We start from the raw sequence: 17,613 nt of genomic DNA on the forward strand, positions 1-17,613 counted from the left end.
ACTGGATTTGGACAAGTAGAACAAGTAAATACCAAACGTTGTACATATGGTCCTGCGAACCGACAAATTATTGCAATAAAACGATTTTTCGGTGCGAAAGTGAGGTTATGGTCAGTCGTTGCCTACTTTTGGAACTTACCATCCAATTCCTATTTTTGCATGTGTCCCTAAGCGCATACTTCCACCAATGCCTTAACTCATTATTTAACAAACTAGGAGTTGTTAAAAATATCAAAAATCGTGAATTTTTAAAATTGTGGTTATGCTCACATGGACTTTTGCGGTTACGTTGCGTGTACGTTCGTTGCGTTATGGAAGCACAAAAAGTCTAGTTTACACGTGATTTCCATTTATTTAAGGGATGGTTTACAACAAATCTAATAGAAATCACAGTAGAGATCTATTTTAGTTTGCCCTAACCCTTGGTCAGTTGAAATTTGATTTTTGCATTTAGCAGCAATTTGCTCGAAAACTATTAGTCGGAGAACAATAATATTTTTTGAAAAAAATAGATAATTTAAAGAGCTTTCCAACAATAATACACATCATGGGGTTATCTCTAATAGTTCCGGAGCTATTGCTCGACAAATGTTCCGGGTACCCAAAATCGACAAAAACTGCGACGAAAATTGAAAAAATCAAACATCAAAAAATCGAACATTTGGACTTTTTGTGGACTTTTAACAACTTTAGTGGGTTGTTAAGACATGTAGAAGTCCATAAAAATTTGCTGAAGTTAGTTTAAAAAAATTTTTTTTTTCAACTTTTTGAAGGTACTGTATTTTACTCAGGAAATTTGGGCAAAAAAATTAAAATTTTAAATCTCGTGAAAAGTTGGTATAATACAGAAAATAAACCGCTGAATTCAATGGAACAAACCGCATTGCTCTACGACTTTTAGTTTTTGAGTTATGAATTTTTTTAATGAATAAAATTTTTCAGTATGACAAATGGCTACCCTAAATTTAGGCAAAAAATTTTAAATTTTTAATTCTTGTGAAAAATCGATATAATATGTAAAATGAGCCGTAGAATTCAGTGGAACAAACCGGAATTCTCTACGACTTTTAGTTTTTTTTTTATGAATTTTTTTAGTGAAAAACTTTGATCGCCTCTGTAGCCGGAACCGTTGCCCGGAGCGGCTCCGGGTTTGGTCGAAAAAATAGATAAAATTAAGCGCTATCAGATGGTTTTTTGTTCGTTGCTCTAAGTCTTACAGTTTCCGAGAAAAACGCCAAAAAAAGTTTCCATTTTCAATTTTTTCCAATTTTCAACTGCCAATTACGGCGAAACTATTAAAGATATCGAGAAACGGAAAAATGGAGAACAACCGGAATAAAAAACTCTACAAAATGGCATAGGACTCAAGGCGATATCTCGCAAAAAATTTTTCAATTTTCAAACGCCGATTACGGCCAAACTAAAAGAGCTAGAAGAAAACGGTTTGTTACATCGTAAAGAGCACATCAAAATCTATAAGATAAAATTGGTTTTATTTGATTTTAAAACACTTTAAAAATTGACCGATTTTAAGGGGGGGGTGTTAACTTTATTTTAATTTTTTTTATTTTCTCATTTACGGATAAACTATTCTAAAAAGTGGAACTGTTTCGATCCATACCAATGCAAAATGATCCGGGGAATCGATTGGCATCGAGAAAATTGCCAAATTCCCAATAGTTTTTTAGTTATAAATTTTTTAAAATTTTACCAATTTTTGCATTTAGCAGCAATTTGCTCGAAAACTTTTAGTCGGAGAACAATAATCTTTTTTGAAAAAAATAGATAATTTAAAGAGCTTTCCAACGATAATACACTTCATAGGGTTATCTCTAATAGTTCCGGAGCTATTGCTCGACAAATGTTCCGGGTACCCAAAATCGACAAAAACTGCGACGAAAATTGAAAAAATCAAACATAAAAAAATCGAACATTTGGACTTTTTGTGGACTTTTAACAACTTTAGTGGGTTGTTAAGACATGTAGAAGTCCATAAAAATTTGCTGAAGTTAGTTTAAAAAAAATTTTTTTTTCACCTTTTTGAAGGTACTGTATATTATTACTCAGGAAATTTGGGCAAAAAAAATTAAAATTTTAAATCTCGTGAAAAGTTGGTCTAATACAGAAAATAAACCGCTGAATTCAATGGAACAAACCGCATTGCTCTACGACTTTTAGTTTTTGAGTTATGAATTTATTTAATGAATAAAATTTTTCAGTATGACAAATGGCTACCCTAAATTTAGGCAAAAAATTTTAAATTTTTAATTCTTGTGAAAAATTGATATAATATGTAAAATGAGCCGTAGAATTCAGTGGAACAAACCGCAATTCTCTACGACTTTTAGTTTTTTTTTTATGAATTTTTTTAGTGAAAAACTTTGATCGCCTCTGTAGCCGGAACCGTTGCCCGGAGCGGCTCCGGGTTTGGTCGAAAAAATAGATAAAATTAAGCGCTATCAGATGGTTTTTTGTTCGTTGCTCTAAGTCTTACAGTTTCCGAGCAAAACGCCAAAAAAGGTTTCCATTTTCACTTTTTTCCAATTTTCAACTGCCAATTACGGTGAAACTATTAAAGATATCGAGAAACGGAAAAATGGAGAATAACCGGAATAAAAAACTCTAGAAAATGGCGTAGGACTCAAGGCGATATCTCGCAAAAAATTTTTCAATTTTCAAACGCCGATTACGACCAAACTAAAAGAGCTAGAAGAAAACGGTTTGTTCCATCGTAAAGAGCACATCAAAATCTATAAGATAGAATTGTTTTTATTTGATTTTAAAACACTTTAAAAATTGACCGATGTTAAGGGGGGGGTGTTAACTTTTTTTTAATTTTTTTTATTTTCTCATTTACGGATAAACTATTCTAAAAAGTGGAACTGTTTCGATCCATACCAATGCAAAATGATCCGGGGAATCGATTGGCATCGAGAAAATTGCCAAATTCCCAATAGTTTTTTAGTTATAAATTTTTTAAAATTTTACCAATTTTTGCATTTAGCAGCAATTTGCTCGAAAACTATTAGTCGGAGAACAATAATCTTTTTTGAAAAAAATAGATAATTTAAAGAGCTTTCCAACGATAATACACTTCATAGGGTTATCTCTAATAGTTCCGGAGCTATTGCTCGACAAATGTTCCGGGTACCCAAAATCGATAAAAACTGCGACGAAAATTGAAAAAATCAAACATCAAAAAATCGAACATTTGGACTTTTTGTGGACTTTTAACAACTTTAGTGGGTTGTTAAGACATGTAGAAGTCCATAAAAATTTGCTGAAGTTAGTTTAAAAAAAAATTTTTTTTTCACCTTTTTGAAGGTACTGTGTATTATTACTCAGGAAATTTGGGCAAAAAAAATTAAAATTTTAAATGTCGTGAAAAGTTGGTATAATACAGAAAATAAACCGCCGAATTCAATGGAACAAACCGCATTGCTCTACGACGTTTAGTTTTTGAGTTATGAATTTTTTTAATGAATAAAATTTTTCAGTGTGACAAATGGCTACCCTAAATTTAGGCAAAAAATTTTAAATTTTTAATTCTTGTGAAAAATTGATATAATATGTAAAATGAGCCGTAGAATTCAGTGGAACAAACCGCAATTCTCTACGACTTTTAGTTTTTTTTTTATGAATTTTTTTAGTGAAAAACTTTGATCGCCTCTGTAGCCGGAACCGTTGCCCGGAGCGGCTCCGGGTTTGGTCGAAAAAATAGATAAAATTAAGCGTTATCAGATGGTTTTTTGTTCGTTGCTCTAAGTCTTACAGTTTCCGAGAAAAACGCCAAAAAAAGTTTCCATTTTCACTTTTTTCCAATTTTCAACTGCCAATTACGGCGAAACTATTAAAGATATCGAGAAACGGAAAAATGGAGAATAACCGGAATAAAAAACTCTACAAAATGGCATAGGACTCAAGGCGATATCTCGCAAAAAATTTTTCAATTTTCAAACGCCGATTACGGCCAAACTAAAAGAGCTAGAAGAAAACGGTTTGTTCCATCGTAAAGAGCACATCAAAATCTATAAGATAGAATTGGTTTTATTTGATTTTGAAACACTTTAAAAATTGACCGATTTTAAGGGGGGGGTGTTAACTTTTTTTTATTTTTTTTTATTTTCTCATTTACGGATAAACTATTCTAAAAAGTGGAACTGTTTCGATCCATACCGATGCAAAATGATCCGGGGAATCGATTGACATCGAGAAAATTGCCAAATTCCCAATAGTTTTTCAGTTATAAATTTTTTAAAATTTTACCAATTTTTGCATTTAGCAGCAATTTGCTCGAAAACTATTAGTCGGAGAACAATAATCTTTTTTGAAAAAAATAGATAATTTAAAGAGCTTTCCAACGATAATACACTTCATAGGGTTATCTCTACTAGTTCCGGAGCTATTGCTCGACAAATGTTCCGGGTACCCAAAATCGACAAAAACTGCGACGAAAATTGAAAAAATCAAACATCAAAAAATCGAACATTTGGACTTTTTGTGGACTTTTAACAACTTTAGTGGGTTGTTAAGACATGTAGAAGTCCATAAAAATTTGCTGAAGTTAGTTTAAAAAAATTTTTTTTTCACCTTTTTGAAGGTACTGTATATTACTCAGGAAATTTGGGCAAAAAAAATTAAAATTTTAAATTTCGTGAAAAGTTGGTATAATAAAGAAAATAAACCGCTGATTTCAATGGAACAAACCGCATTGCTCTACGACTTTTAGTTTTTGAGTTATAAATTTTTTTGATTTTACCTATTTTTGCCTTTATTTGCAATTTTCTCGAAAACTTTTTGTCGGAGAACAAAAGTCTTTTTTGAGAAAGATAGATAATTAAAAGGGTTATCTCTAATAGTTCTGCAGTTATTGTTCGATAAATGTTCCGGACACCCGGAATCAACCAAAATCGCGACAAAAATTGGAAACACATCAAAAAATCGAACATATCAGCTTTTACCAATCCTAGAGGATTGTAAAGGCATATATAAGTACAAAAAACTATGATAGAACAAGTTTTAAAAAAATTTAATTTTTTCACTTTCTTGAAGGAAGAAATTTTCGCAAAAAAATCAAAATTTTAATTCTCGTGAATGTTGGTATAATTTAATTTTGGTAAGAAGATAAAAATTGATAGGAGTAACCGTTTCTGAGATATAGGCAAAAAACTAAAACAGGACAGGTTTAGCCCCCTCTTCGAGCTCACCTCCCACCTTTGGGGACTGATATATGTCTACCCAAAAGGAAGATTTAAAAAAAATCCATCTCTCTAAAAATTTTTTCCACCGATCGCCTTATTTTTATCTAATTTGACTGGACTATTATTAGGGATAAAGAAAACTGCGGATTTTATTATTAATTTATTTTATAACATATAATAATGCTATAAGTTGTTTTTACATTAAAAAATAAGATCTCCTACGTCATCATACAAATGGTTTTACTTCTAACAAATAACCAAACAATATTAGTCTTGATATAAAATTCTCAATCATAAAAAATCAAAAATATGACACGAATTTATAATTTTAAACATGATAACAGATTATATGATTTGTATAATAATTAATTATATTTTACATTTAAAGCCTAAGAATAATAACACGTTTGATTTAAGTCATTTTATTATTATTGTAACATCACATATATTCAGAAGATCTCTATCTATTAACATTAGACTTGGTTTACGTTCGTACAAAATCAACTCGTCTACGTAATTAAATACCTAAATTATAAAAATATAAAAAAGGGCTACAGCTCTATCAAACGTTTGGGAAATTTTTGTTAAAAAAACGCCTAAAACTAATACACAAAGTAGGTAGAAGGCAGGCACACACCTGTAGAAAAGTCTTAAAGCTACTCACAACATAAAATTTGAAACGACATAAAACCAGTGTTTCTGACCCGGTCTACCTACTTGCTAGCGCCATGACTGGTAGAAGTGTGTGAAAAATGGTTTAATTCTAACGTCATAAGGTGCAGTGGACTAGTATGATTATCAAATAAATAATGTTAGAAATGAAAACGAACGAACAAATCCCAGCGAGATATTTACATATTTAATATTAAAATGTACAACAATCTGACGACGACTTAAACGTATATTTACAACTCCGCATGGTCTAAGCTATTTGGTTGATAAAACAAGTCAGTACTGCTCGACCTATTCTTGGGGAACACGTGGTCGTAATACTTTTCGTTCTCGAACTGCAAGGGCTTAGGTCTAGGCCTGTCTTTTTTATTGTATTTTTTCTGCGATCGGCGAACGTATTTGTTATCTACGGGCAGAGAGGCCCTGTGCGAGCCCGCCGCCATCGTGTTGTAAGACCAGTTATCGAAAGGTTTTTGGCCCGAGTATCTGTTAAAACTATAGTACTTGCTCCGGTCCTGGAAACTCTTTTCGGTATCGTTATCGTCTGACTCGAAGAAATTCAGAGCTAAATCGCGATTTCGCAAGTGGAGAGTTTTGGGTTCTAGGCCAGAGTAGACGTTTTCTTTTGGTCTCTCTTCTACACTATTTCTACCATTGAATGTGAGTGTGGTTTGCTATATTTACAGCAGTATGTTAGATCGTGTTAGTCTGTCCGTTCGGAAAAACGAACGATTACGCAGTGAGGGAAAAAATCGTTCGGTTTTCGAAAGTTGCTACAAAGTTACAATGGATGATAAAGTCATATAATAATTAGGTGTAGTGCGATGATCTTCTAGCCGTCTGAGGCACCACACCAACCAGCGACAACGGGCAGGATTAGAATCATGTGAGGTGGTTTGAGAATGTGCTCAGGACAGGAGTCTGTGTGGAAAATCAGTGTAAGTGTAGTTATGTACAGTGTCGAGTGTTGTACAACAGCTTAACAGATGTAAGGATAATTTAATTTCGGCTGCAAACTCACGGAGAGTTTGTTATCTCAAATAATATCACCACTTTCTACATTTTGCTGAAGTGAATCAGCATTTTCGTGATTATTTCACGTCCTCATCAACAAAACTTTAAACCAAGAAATGAATTTCTTACTAAAACCCAAATACCAGGTGAACAGAAGTTTTTTTAAATAGCAATCATCCATTAAACTTTTTTTTTAAGTCTCTAGTCTAAGAATTTAATTTAATTATTATGGTAATTAAATTTTTTAATTACCATATTTTTTAATTATTATGGTAATTAAATTCAATATTGGCAAAAATTTTTTATAGTAGATGTATTAGCTGTTTCAAAACTATAAAAACGCCAACGTCGCGTTGATACAATTGGTAAGTGTAAATTAATTAATTTGTGATTAGATCTCTCATTGAAACTATAAATTACGTTAGCTACTATTTTTTTAAGTGCATGAATAATTTATATGACCTAATTTTGATAAAAAATGCGACAATGGTGTTTTTATAGTTTTGAAACAGCTAATAGGCCATTAAAAAATCGCTTCTCAAAACAAAACAAAATTTTATTCTCAAATTATGATCACATTATTTATAGGACTTTTACTAATTTTTGTATTCTTAATTTATATTTTAATCGTTTAGTGTTTGGAGACAGTTAAACACAACAATAATTCAATAGATTAATATCATTATTCGGCAAAAGTATTGTAGCAACGTTTTCTGTGTACACCATTAAATTTTTATTAAAACCTCAAGGACCCTTCGGCCTAATCACTTAGGACTTATTGTGTTATTTATTGTAGACAGACTCACCCGTGTCAAAACATCTTATTGTGAGGGTTGTTTATCTTAAACACAATTATTTGTTGTAAAACTTTATGGTGTACAAAGAAAATGTTGCTACAATATATCAGCGTTTTCTTACATAAACCATTTGTTTATGAAAAAAATAATTAGGAAATTATCAAGTGTGTTAGAAATTTGATCATTTTAAAAGAATAAAATTTTTGAAAATCCCTTGTAGTTTTCAAGCACAATTTTATTTTATTTTTAAAACCACCCTACTACGTTTTTGGGCGAATTTGGAAAATTTTCATAATAAACTTGAGACGCAACTTTAATAAATTTACTATAAAGAAAATGCTGACTTTACAACAGTCCTCCGACAATAATCTTTAACTAAAAAATCATTGTGACATCAAATTTTTTTGCTTAAAGAAATTTCAAAAAACTTATTCTCCAAAAATTATCACATTTTATCGGATTCGAAATGTACTAATTATTTTTCCACAAATAAATAGTTTAGTCAATAAACGCATTATTCCAAACTTTTACCAGATGCTGTATTAATTTTACTAGAAATAAATTAATTTTACAACAAGATATAGAAAAAGAACGAAGCGGAAAGCTTTCTAATTAAGTTTTTTCTTATTTCCAGAAAAAAATTGTAAGTAGTAAATTACACGTACTAAATATTATAAAATGTGACCAATTTTCAGTCATAAAATTTAATGGAATATTTTTTGTTTGTTTTCGAGTTCTGCATTTTAAAATGGCTCTATGTTAAAATATTTTTTCAAAGTCAATCATTTCATAAATGAAGGACTTTCCCTTCAATTGTAATTTCAAAATTTAGAACTTGGAAACAAAACGAAATTTTGATTCACTTTTTGCAAAGGCTTGTACTTAAGTAATTTTTTTAACAAAGTTTCAACCAACAATTTTTTTACTAATAACCAAAATTTAATTAGCATTACACTTTCTTGATCCTTTTTAAACATGTCATTCACATAAAGAATTATTTAAAAAGTTTATAAAATTAATTATTAATTATTTAAAAAGTTTTATAAAAAAACACTAAAATTTATGATTCAACTACTTCATAGATTAAACACATTTTAAATTCAATTAAGAATTTCACAAATATATGTTACGAGGCTGTTAATAAAACGTAAATAGGGTTTTTCCTTGTCGTATGTATATTATTTTAAAAATAATAAATTCAACAACTTAAAAAAATATTGAAAATTTTGTTTTCAATTACGAGTATGTATAAATTTTCAATAATTTTTATTGCCACAAATGGAAAACACAACCACGTCATAAAGAAAAGTTTCATCATTTAATATGAAAAGCACTGATTTAATGCATTTTCATTGAAAATGTGGCATTCATTGCTAACGAACATCCCGGGCTTAAATTAATTAGTTTGTTTGTGCAACTAATGATCGGTACGAATTTAATAAAGACATTATTAATAATTGAACAGTTTGAGTATCACCATTGGGTAAAGTTGTAATTGAAGTAAGTAGGTAACAGTAAAATATATTGCTGTTGTACAACACGAATAACTTGTGTACTCTAGTTCAAGACGCTTGGAAAATGTGCATTTCCCAGCACCTTACTGAGGTTAATCAAAATGTTATTGTACTGTGAGTAGGCAAAACCGCATTTCTCAAAACTACAGTGTTAATTAGTGCATGTGCAAATATTTACAACGGTGCAAAAGTGCGTTAGAGTTAATAAATTACAAAACATTCTCTATGTACAAATGCTACTTCCACTCTGGTAGTTTTTAGTGTTGGATTAGGTAAACCAGTCTGCCATTTGAAGAAAACCAACAAAAAAATAATGCCAAAAATTGAGACCTCCCACCCTGTTTGTAACTAGGAATTATTGTCAAGTGAAGTCGTTGTTGCGTTTGAAAGAAATCTCAATTTTTAACCATCACGCTAATGAAATAAAATAAGTCCGTTAACTTAATTCCTATAATTGAGTTGGACTTGTTAACTAATAACAACATTATCCGGAACGCTAAACAAGTCAGTCGTGGTGTCTAATGGCGTTATTAGCTACAAGCATGGACAAGGCATACAAAGTATAAAAATCAGCAGACAAACTTGCAGGTCTATACCTATTGAGTAAAAACTTTGAGTCGTAGGTAAAGTTTGCTGGGTGCGACTGTGACCAAAACAGTTCCAAATAGGGGGTGCAAACTGTTTTGAAAATGGAATTGTCGCATTGTGTGTTTGATAAAAATATCACGATGTTCAGCTGCCATCGAGTAGCACCGACTGAAATTCAATTGGTTAGTTGGAGAACGGCGCGCTTCCTTTTTAAGGACCTGACAGAATTACAATTTATGAACCGCTCAAAACATTTCGGTCTTAAATCCAATAAGCGGAATTAGATTAGTACGGAAGTGGATGATTTGTTATGTTGTGCTCGGCATTCACTCGATGCTAAATTTATCGCCACTACAGGGTGATTCACTCACAAAAAAGCGGTCACAATAATAATAGGAATGTTTTGCCTTAACTGACGAGGGAAAGCCACTCTCAAAATCTTTTACATTTATTTTAACAGTATTTGAAAAATTACACAAATCAGTGTAAGCACATTTCATTAAATAACTACATTGTTAACTTTTTTTAAAATCTGTTAGTCAATTTTTTCAATAACGATTCTGTTTATTGCCTTTGCAAGTTTCAAAAATACTTCATTATTATTTTACCTACATATTTAAATAAATTAATTAAAAGATAATTGTTTTAAAAACCAACTACCTTGTACAGTATATTGCAGAAAATAAAAAAAAAAATTCGTAATCACAACTAACCCAAAATTTTAATTGATATCTATCTTATAAGTGAAAGACTGTTTGAGCGGAAATTCAAATTAGATTAGTTTTTATTAAAATTATTCAAACCCAGTGCTTGCAAAACAAGTTGTCTAAAAATGCAAGAATAGTTTTGAGAATTAACTACCAACTGGAAACGCTGAGGAGTTTATTTAGTGTTTAGTGTTTATTTAAATTGTTTAATAACAGAGTTTTTATTGTGGATGATATTTTTTTAAGGTAATTTTTATCATTAGTTAATAAAAAACGCAGTTTAAAATATAATAGTGTATGTATTGTATTGTTGAAAATGTTAAAACTGTTTTTATTTCCAATGTTGAGTCCATCTTCAAATAAAACAAATACGTGATACAACTATTTACTTGAATTTCACTTAAATAAAATTATCGAAGTAATATGAATATCTCTGTGGACATTTTGTTCTTATTGTAATTATTAATTTTATCATAACGACATTGTAGATTTAGTTGTGTTCTGTAGATACCGAACAATTTTTAGAAATTTACAATCAAGTGAAAAAATGCCTTTTTGAATTAAATTATATTAATTGTTATCTAACATACACGCACATAAGTGAATTGAAGCCAGAATTAAAATAATAATAATAATAGTAATAATAGTAGTGGAATTGCAAAGAAATCTACTAAAGAAATGCACAAAATATTACGTGAAATTTTGGTGGATGCGCCAAGATAAAAATTTTAAATAACTAAATATGAAGACTTTATTACTGTTTATGTTATCTAACAAACACGCACGTAAAGGAATTGAAGCCAAAATTTAAAAAACAATTATTAAATAGTAGAAAAATCTCAAAGAAATCTTCTAAAGGAAGATACAAATGCACAAAATATTATGTAAAATTTTGGTGGATGCGCCGGGATAAAAATTTCGAATAACCAAATATCAAGCCTATATTACTGTTTATGTTATCTAACATACACGCACATAGAGGAATTGAAGCCAGAATTAAAAAAAAAATAATTAAATAGTAATAAAATTTCAAAGAAGTCTTCTAAAGAAAGATACAAATGCACAAAATATTATGTGCAATTATGGTGGATGCGCCGGGATAAAAAGTCCAAATAAGCAAATATCAAGACTTTACCACTGTTTATGTTTTTTTATGTAAATATAAAATCATAAAATGGTAAAGCTGTTCAATTTTTAAAACACTTTTGCATGAATTAATTAATGTCATTTAAAACGTGTTCTCCAATTTGTATAACTATTTAAGACAGTGATTTTCCCCTCCAAGTACCAATTTTGATTAAAAAACCTAGAACTTTTCCGATGTTTGCTCGATCAAATTCGCCAGTTTTTAATCACCCTGTACATCTGGCAATCCTCCGAGCAAATTTAATTGAATTTCGTCAGGGTTGAGAAATCGATGGCAGCACTCGGATTAAAAGCGTCTAGCAAAGATGAACACGTGACGTGAGATTAGCACCTTAAATGTGTTTTTTTTTTCTTCTTTTCTTTCAAAACAGTTAACACTTATACTCGATCACTGTGGCGGGTCGGCCGTGTTTAAAGCCGTTGTTCCGCCGCAGATCGAGGGTGCAGTGCTACACTCTAGTGGGGGGATGCAGCACCATGGCGGCGAGACGTACCTTCATGGCCTCGGGGCTGCCGTGACCTCTAGGAGTTGTCGTATAAATGGCATCGGCAGGAATACCTCCGGGGCCGGTGGCGGTTTTCTCTATGTCCACCTTTTGCCTACAAAAAATTTGTTCAGTCAAGGCGGTTTAAGCGATTTTTTTTTGACTTGTTAACTAGCAATTTTTTTGGAGCTGTAGAAAATAAGGTAATGAGACATAATGTTAGTGGAAAATTTAGAGGCCACAGAATGTGAAAGTTAAGCTATTGAATAAAGTTTTTACTGTCGATATGTTAAAATATTTATATAAATTTATAAAAAAATTAAGCCTCAATTTTTTTTAATTACAATGCAAATTTATATTTTTTTGGATAAAACCTCGTATATTTTGATAGATTTTGCTACATTTTTGGAGTAATTGGATCTCGTTGACAAAAAAAGCTACATTTCGATAATAAATCTTTCTATAATATTTTACTACCGCTGATACTCCAGAATGTGCCATTTTCGTTTATTCCAATACTAGTTGCAATTATAAACATAGCTGACACAAGTTTGGCTGGGTAGTGAGTGCACAATTGCTGCTGCATAAATGTTTGCTGCAGTTTAACATAATAGAACTAATTAGGAGCGAGGCGTAAGATCAGATATAATAGAGTTAACTGGTAGACGTTACCCGAGTATGGATGTATTAACTGTATCTATATTAACTATCAACATATTGCTTTAGCAAGTCTCATTAACTGTGGATCGTGTGTTTATTTACTATAACACACATAATAGTTCATTATTAATGGAGTCGTTGGCTGATTGGTTATCGAGTCTAGAAATTTAAACTGTTTATTTGTGTAATTTATTTACGAATCGCTGCCAAAACAGTGAAAAAAAGCTTTAATAAATTAGATTTTCCAATAAAAATTCGCTGAAATAAATGTCTGCAACAAAACATCATAAGCTGTTAAATTAGGTCATGTCTGCCAATAGCATTTTGCTTATTAAAAGTTGGCAGATTCAATCTCGGAAAATCTTAACTTCATGGAATGTAATGTGTAAATAATCATTTGCGATCCCGGACCATCAAAGTTTGATGAAGACTTTGGTCGAAAGTAATTTTCCATTTTTAATTTAGAAAAAGGTAGTCCCATGTCACAGCCATTTTTTTGCAATATTATAAGCAAAACTAGTGATTTTTTTTTAAACTCGTAATTAATTAAGAGCAATTTAATCCATTTTTTCAAGGTTCCTTCGATGAGCTTTTATTAAAAATTAAATTAAAAAATTCTCTGCTTAAATATTTGATCAATTTGTTCCCCGACGTCTATATTACCTATATTATTAAAATTTTGGAGGCAATCCACGTCCAGAAACACCTATCTTTTGTAAACAGGACGTAATTAAACTGCGTTTTTTGCAAATACTTGCAAAAGTTTTGTGGCATTTGCATTATAGATCACCTGTATTTCCCTCGCACTTGTCGAAAAAACGCGCTGTTTTGTTACACGTAAGAAAATGATAAATACGGGCGTTGTGTTGCAATAAAGCGTGTTAGACAGTAATGTATTATATGCAAAATTACTCAACATTCCTGGGGAAGCATCCTCATTTTGGAAGGCATAATTTAGATATTCAGTAATGCAAGCAAGGAGGAGAGTTCCGTCCTGTCGTAAAACGAAGAATAAAGACAACGTTTTAACAGATTGGATCATAAAAGAGAACCTCTATGATAACCGCGCAACTAAAATAAAACGAAATGTCCACACAATCAATTAGACAGACGTAAAGCGAAGCAGCGAATAATTAGTGCGCGAACTGATTTAAAAATGTAATTTATTAGACGTCAGAGAGGCTTTCATATCTTTATCGGGAAAGCGTTGATAAGAAAGAAAGCCCTGGCAGAATAAACAAGTCGAAGCTCTTCGGGCCCGCCTTATAAATATGCGATATCAGCCACAAATAACACACCCGACACTGATTGCCAAACGATAAAGGATTTCCTAATCTTCATATGAGGAGCGTTCCGTTTCCAAACAAACACATCTGAAAAGTTTGAATTATCGGATAAATGCTGGATGTTAATCAGCGTAAAATCTGCCAAGTTGCTGGGCCATTATCGGAAGGTGTCGTAACATAAACCGTTGACAATTTGTCTTTATGCCGCTGTAACAATTAAAACAGAACAGTGAGGGTCTTTTCGGACTTGATTGCTCCGTTTATCTCCGGGTGAAAGGCGATATGTAAACCATCTGTCGCATCAAAATATATTCATATTTATTCGTGGCGCGTCTTCACGGCCAATCACGGAGTTTTCTCCTCAGGAAATTTAATACACACAGCCTGATGTCTTTTAAAATGCTGGCTTTGAATTACCCAATTACGAGTCTGAATAGGCTCTTGATTAGTATTTACTTGTATTATTGTTTGCAGCGGAATTGTTTTACGAATAAATGGAATTTGCATTTTTCTGATTTGAAAGACACCGGATCTTGGCCAAATTACGTTCAAGTGCAGCTCACGGATCATTTGATAGGCGGCAAGCATGACAGGAAGTCGTAAATAACGCAGAATTGGAGGAAGTAATTAGTAAATCATCGTAATATCGGGACTAATTACTTACAATTTTGGTATTGATTTTAGCAACTTTGTGCCGATGGCTGTTACCGTTATAGATTGCTATCGTGACACATGGCCATTTTCGACGCTCTTATTTTGGTGGTGAGAGCGAAATGTGTTTTTATGGCCACTTTTAGCGCGAATTCGTCACACAATACAGGCATAATTTTTAAAATTTGAGGAAAGTTCCACGGTACTTACCCGTCAATATCGGTCGGTTTGAAGTCGCCCTTACCTAGAAAAAAAACGCAAAATTACGAAAAATAGTCATTGTCTGGTCTACGGATATCTAAAGACTAGGATGTGAAACGACATACAAATAAGCGTTCCCGTCTACGATAGTTTCGTTAAAGTCGCCAGAGGACGCACTTGCCACATGGTTTTCAGAGCAATAGTATTTGTAAAACGGTTCACAAATAGCAAACAAAAAAATACAGTTAGATAGAGTATTGAACTCTCAAAAGCAAGGCATAAACATAATGCAAAAATTTTATCGTAAACTATTATATTTATTTTTAATCTTTTATTAATTTTTACTTGGCCCCATATTTTTCAAAACGCTGCGAATACGGCTACAGATGCAAGAAAAACGTAAGGAAGAAAGTTGTAGAGAATTAAATTTCCTATAAAAAAATCTGCGACACCATAGGTCCATCTTCTACAGTTTAGGTATGAATTAACTTTTTGTTACTTGGCCACCGGTAAAATGAAACGAATCCATCTCTTCAGCGTCTTTGAGGCCTAAACCGTTGATGATAGAAATAATGTCTCGCAGACTTTTTTAAAGGAAATTTAATTCTCTACAAATTTATCCTCAACATTTTTCTTCTATCTTTAGCCGTACTCGCAGCGTCTTGTAAAATACGAAACGAAGCAAAAATTAAAATAAAATATAAAATTTTAAATAATTTTCTTCTCATTTTCTTACAAAAAATTTGGACGTCAGTTTTTCTCAGTCTATTAAGGGTGGAAAACTCAACATTTCTGCATTTTTTCCTAGCAATTAGTGAAATGGTTGGATTTAAATTAATTTAAAACGATTTGGCGCCGAGACGGTTCAATGCTCGAAGCGCCCTCATTTTTTTGGGTACAAAAAATCCTGCAATTTTGTTTCCTAAGTTATAGTTCTCCGTAGTCTTGTCTTTTCAATAACAGACTATTTTTTTAATTCATATAATTTTTAACGATAACTGTACACATTTTTTTAAATATTAAATTAATCAGGGTATACTATACCATTTAGAAGAAGAGATTTAGAGAAATAGAAATAGAAATTGTGTGGGAAGACAAAAAATTGTTTATCTTTAATTCCGCATTTATTAGTGGTATTTATTGACGTGCACAAACACTGGAATTTTAATTATTTTGCATAAAAATCTTCTCCCACTTTGTTCTTGTATTTTTCGTTTATGTTTGCAATGTTGTTTTAAAGAACGTCGTTTTTGATTGAATAAATCAAGTTGATAAACACAGGCCGCATTCCGCGCTTAATTAAGTGCAAAAAGAAGCTTTTAACTTATGTATCTGCGAGCAAAATATGGAATCATTCTTTACGTTAAACAACAATGCGGCGCAATATTTTATTTATTTTTCCGTCATTTAATTAAGTGCATTCCTATAGTTTATAGTTCTGGAAAGCCAAGCCCTTCACAAACGTAAAATGAAACTTCAGTCAAAAGCAGTCCATAAAATGGAATAACAAAAGTTATGCGCACACTGAAAGTAAATAAATCGCATTGTCGGGGCGCGTTTCATTCAAATTTAACCTTTTTCAAAAAATGAACAAGTTCATTAAGTACGCACAATAGCATTCGTTCTCCTAGCAGCTGTTTGTAAGTAACGCGTCATTGTATTTGAATTTAAAATTTTGGCTTCTGTGGCTAATTTAAATACATCACACCAAAATAATTTGCGGAAAGCTCGTCAATGCAAATTAACACAAAAGGGAAAAAATTGGTAATAATTCTCTTTAGGCATCAAGGAATATTTCAAAAGATTATGAAAGTGCATAATTACTCATCTCTTGATGTTAGCGTTACAATACATCAAAGCTTTTTTAAGCACTAATGGTGGCAATACTAGCACTGTTCATTACGTCGCCTCGTGCCACTTTTGCGCCAACAAAAACAATGGAAAACACGTTTTTCTCATTTAAAGTGTCAAAATGATTTATTTTCATTATGATGTGAATATTCATTATTAAATAACTTCAAAACGGTGCTTCCGCCATATAAAGGATGTGCCCACCATTCAAAAATCCCTCGAATTCATCAGCCAGTCAAACAAAGGCCTAATCGACTCAGATTCTAGGAAAAATTAAAAAATTCCTAATTTATTTAAAAAAACGCAAGAAATTTTTACCAAATGCGCTGAGCTGCAAACTTGTGTAATATGTAAATTTATTGTTATTCTAACCTGTATTAAATCAATTTATTAAAAAGTCGGCAAGTTGCTGTGAGACCATAACTTTTAACCTCCGCGCTTGTTCCTCATAGTGAAAAAACTAACTTGTCTTGTAAATTATAAAAAATTTATTTCGTCACAAGTAATATTTCTAAAAGAAAACGAGCATGAGTAGCTATTAAATATTTTTAAATAAAAATTTAAACAGCAGTGTTGTTTTGTTGGTTGTGGTAATTTTGGTGGATGCGCCGGGACAATAACACGTATACTAAAATATGAACTAATATTAAGCTTTGTTAAAAATTTATTAATAAACGTAGTTCAAATGCTACAAATTGTTGTGATATAATGGACATTTAATCTCCGCTCTGCGTTTATCAAATCTTGATACTTACATTTTGAGAGCAAAAAATTATATAAGAAAACATCTTTCATCACATCTGAAAATTGTAATAGAAAAAAATATGATTTATTTTCATT

The 17,613-nt window shown here is 31.7% G+C and overlaps 1 protein-coding gene across 4 annotated transcripts in view; it reads right to left on the minus strand.

Annotated features, from left to right (window-relative positions):
* Window positions 1–5,348: 5,348 nt before the first annotated feature.
* Window positions 5,349–17,613, minus strand: part of LOC655424 (uncharacterized protein) — a 141,405-nt gene continuing 129,140 nt past the window's right edge. For 2 of the 4 annotated variants that reach the window (XM_015977706.2, XM_015977705.2), the window contains exons 11-13: window positions 14,932–14,965; window positions 12,134–12,239; window positions 5,349–6,547 (exon numbers count right to left, since the gene is read on the minus strand). In XM_015977706.2, coding sequence (XP_015833192.1) covers window positions 6,107–6,547; window positions 12,134–12,239; window positions 14,932–14,965 — 581 coding nt within the window. In that variant the 3' untranslated portion in view covers window positions 5,349–6,106. Of the gene's footprint in view, window positions 12,240–14,931; window positions 14,966–17,613 lie in introns of all 4 variants that reach the window. The other 2 variants (XM_008192535.3, XM_015977707.2) reach the window with 2 other exon arrangements.

The sequence above is a fragment of the Tribolium castaneum genome, chromosome 1 (assembly GCF_031307605.1).
Source record: "Tribolium castaneum strain GA2 chromosome 1, icTriCast1.1, whole genome shotgun sequence".
NCBI lineage: Eukaryota > Metazoa > Arthropoda > Insecta > Coleoptera > Tenebrionidae > Tribolium > Tribolium castaneum.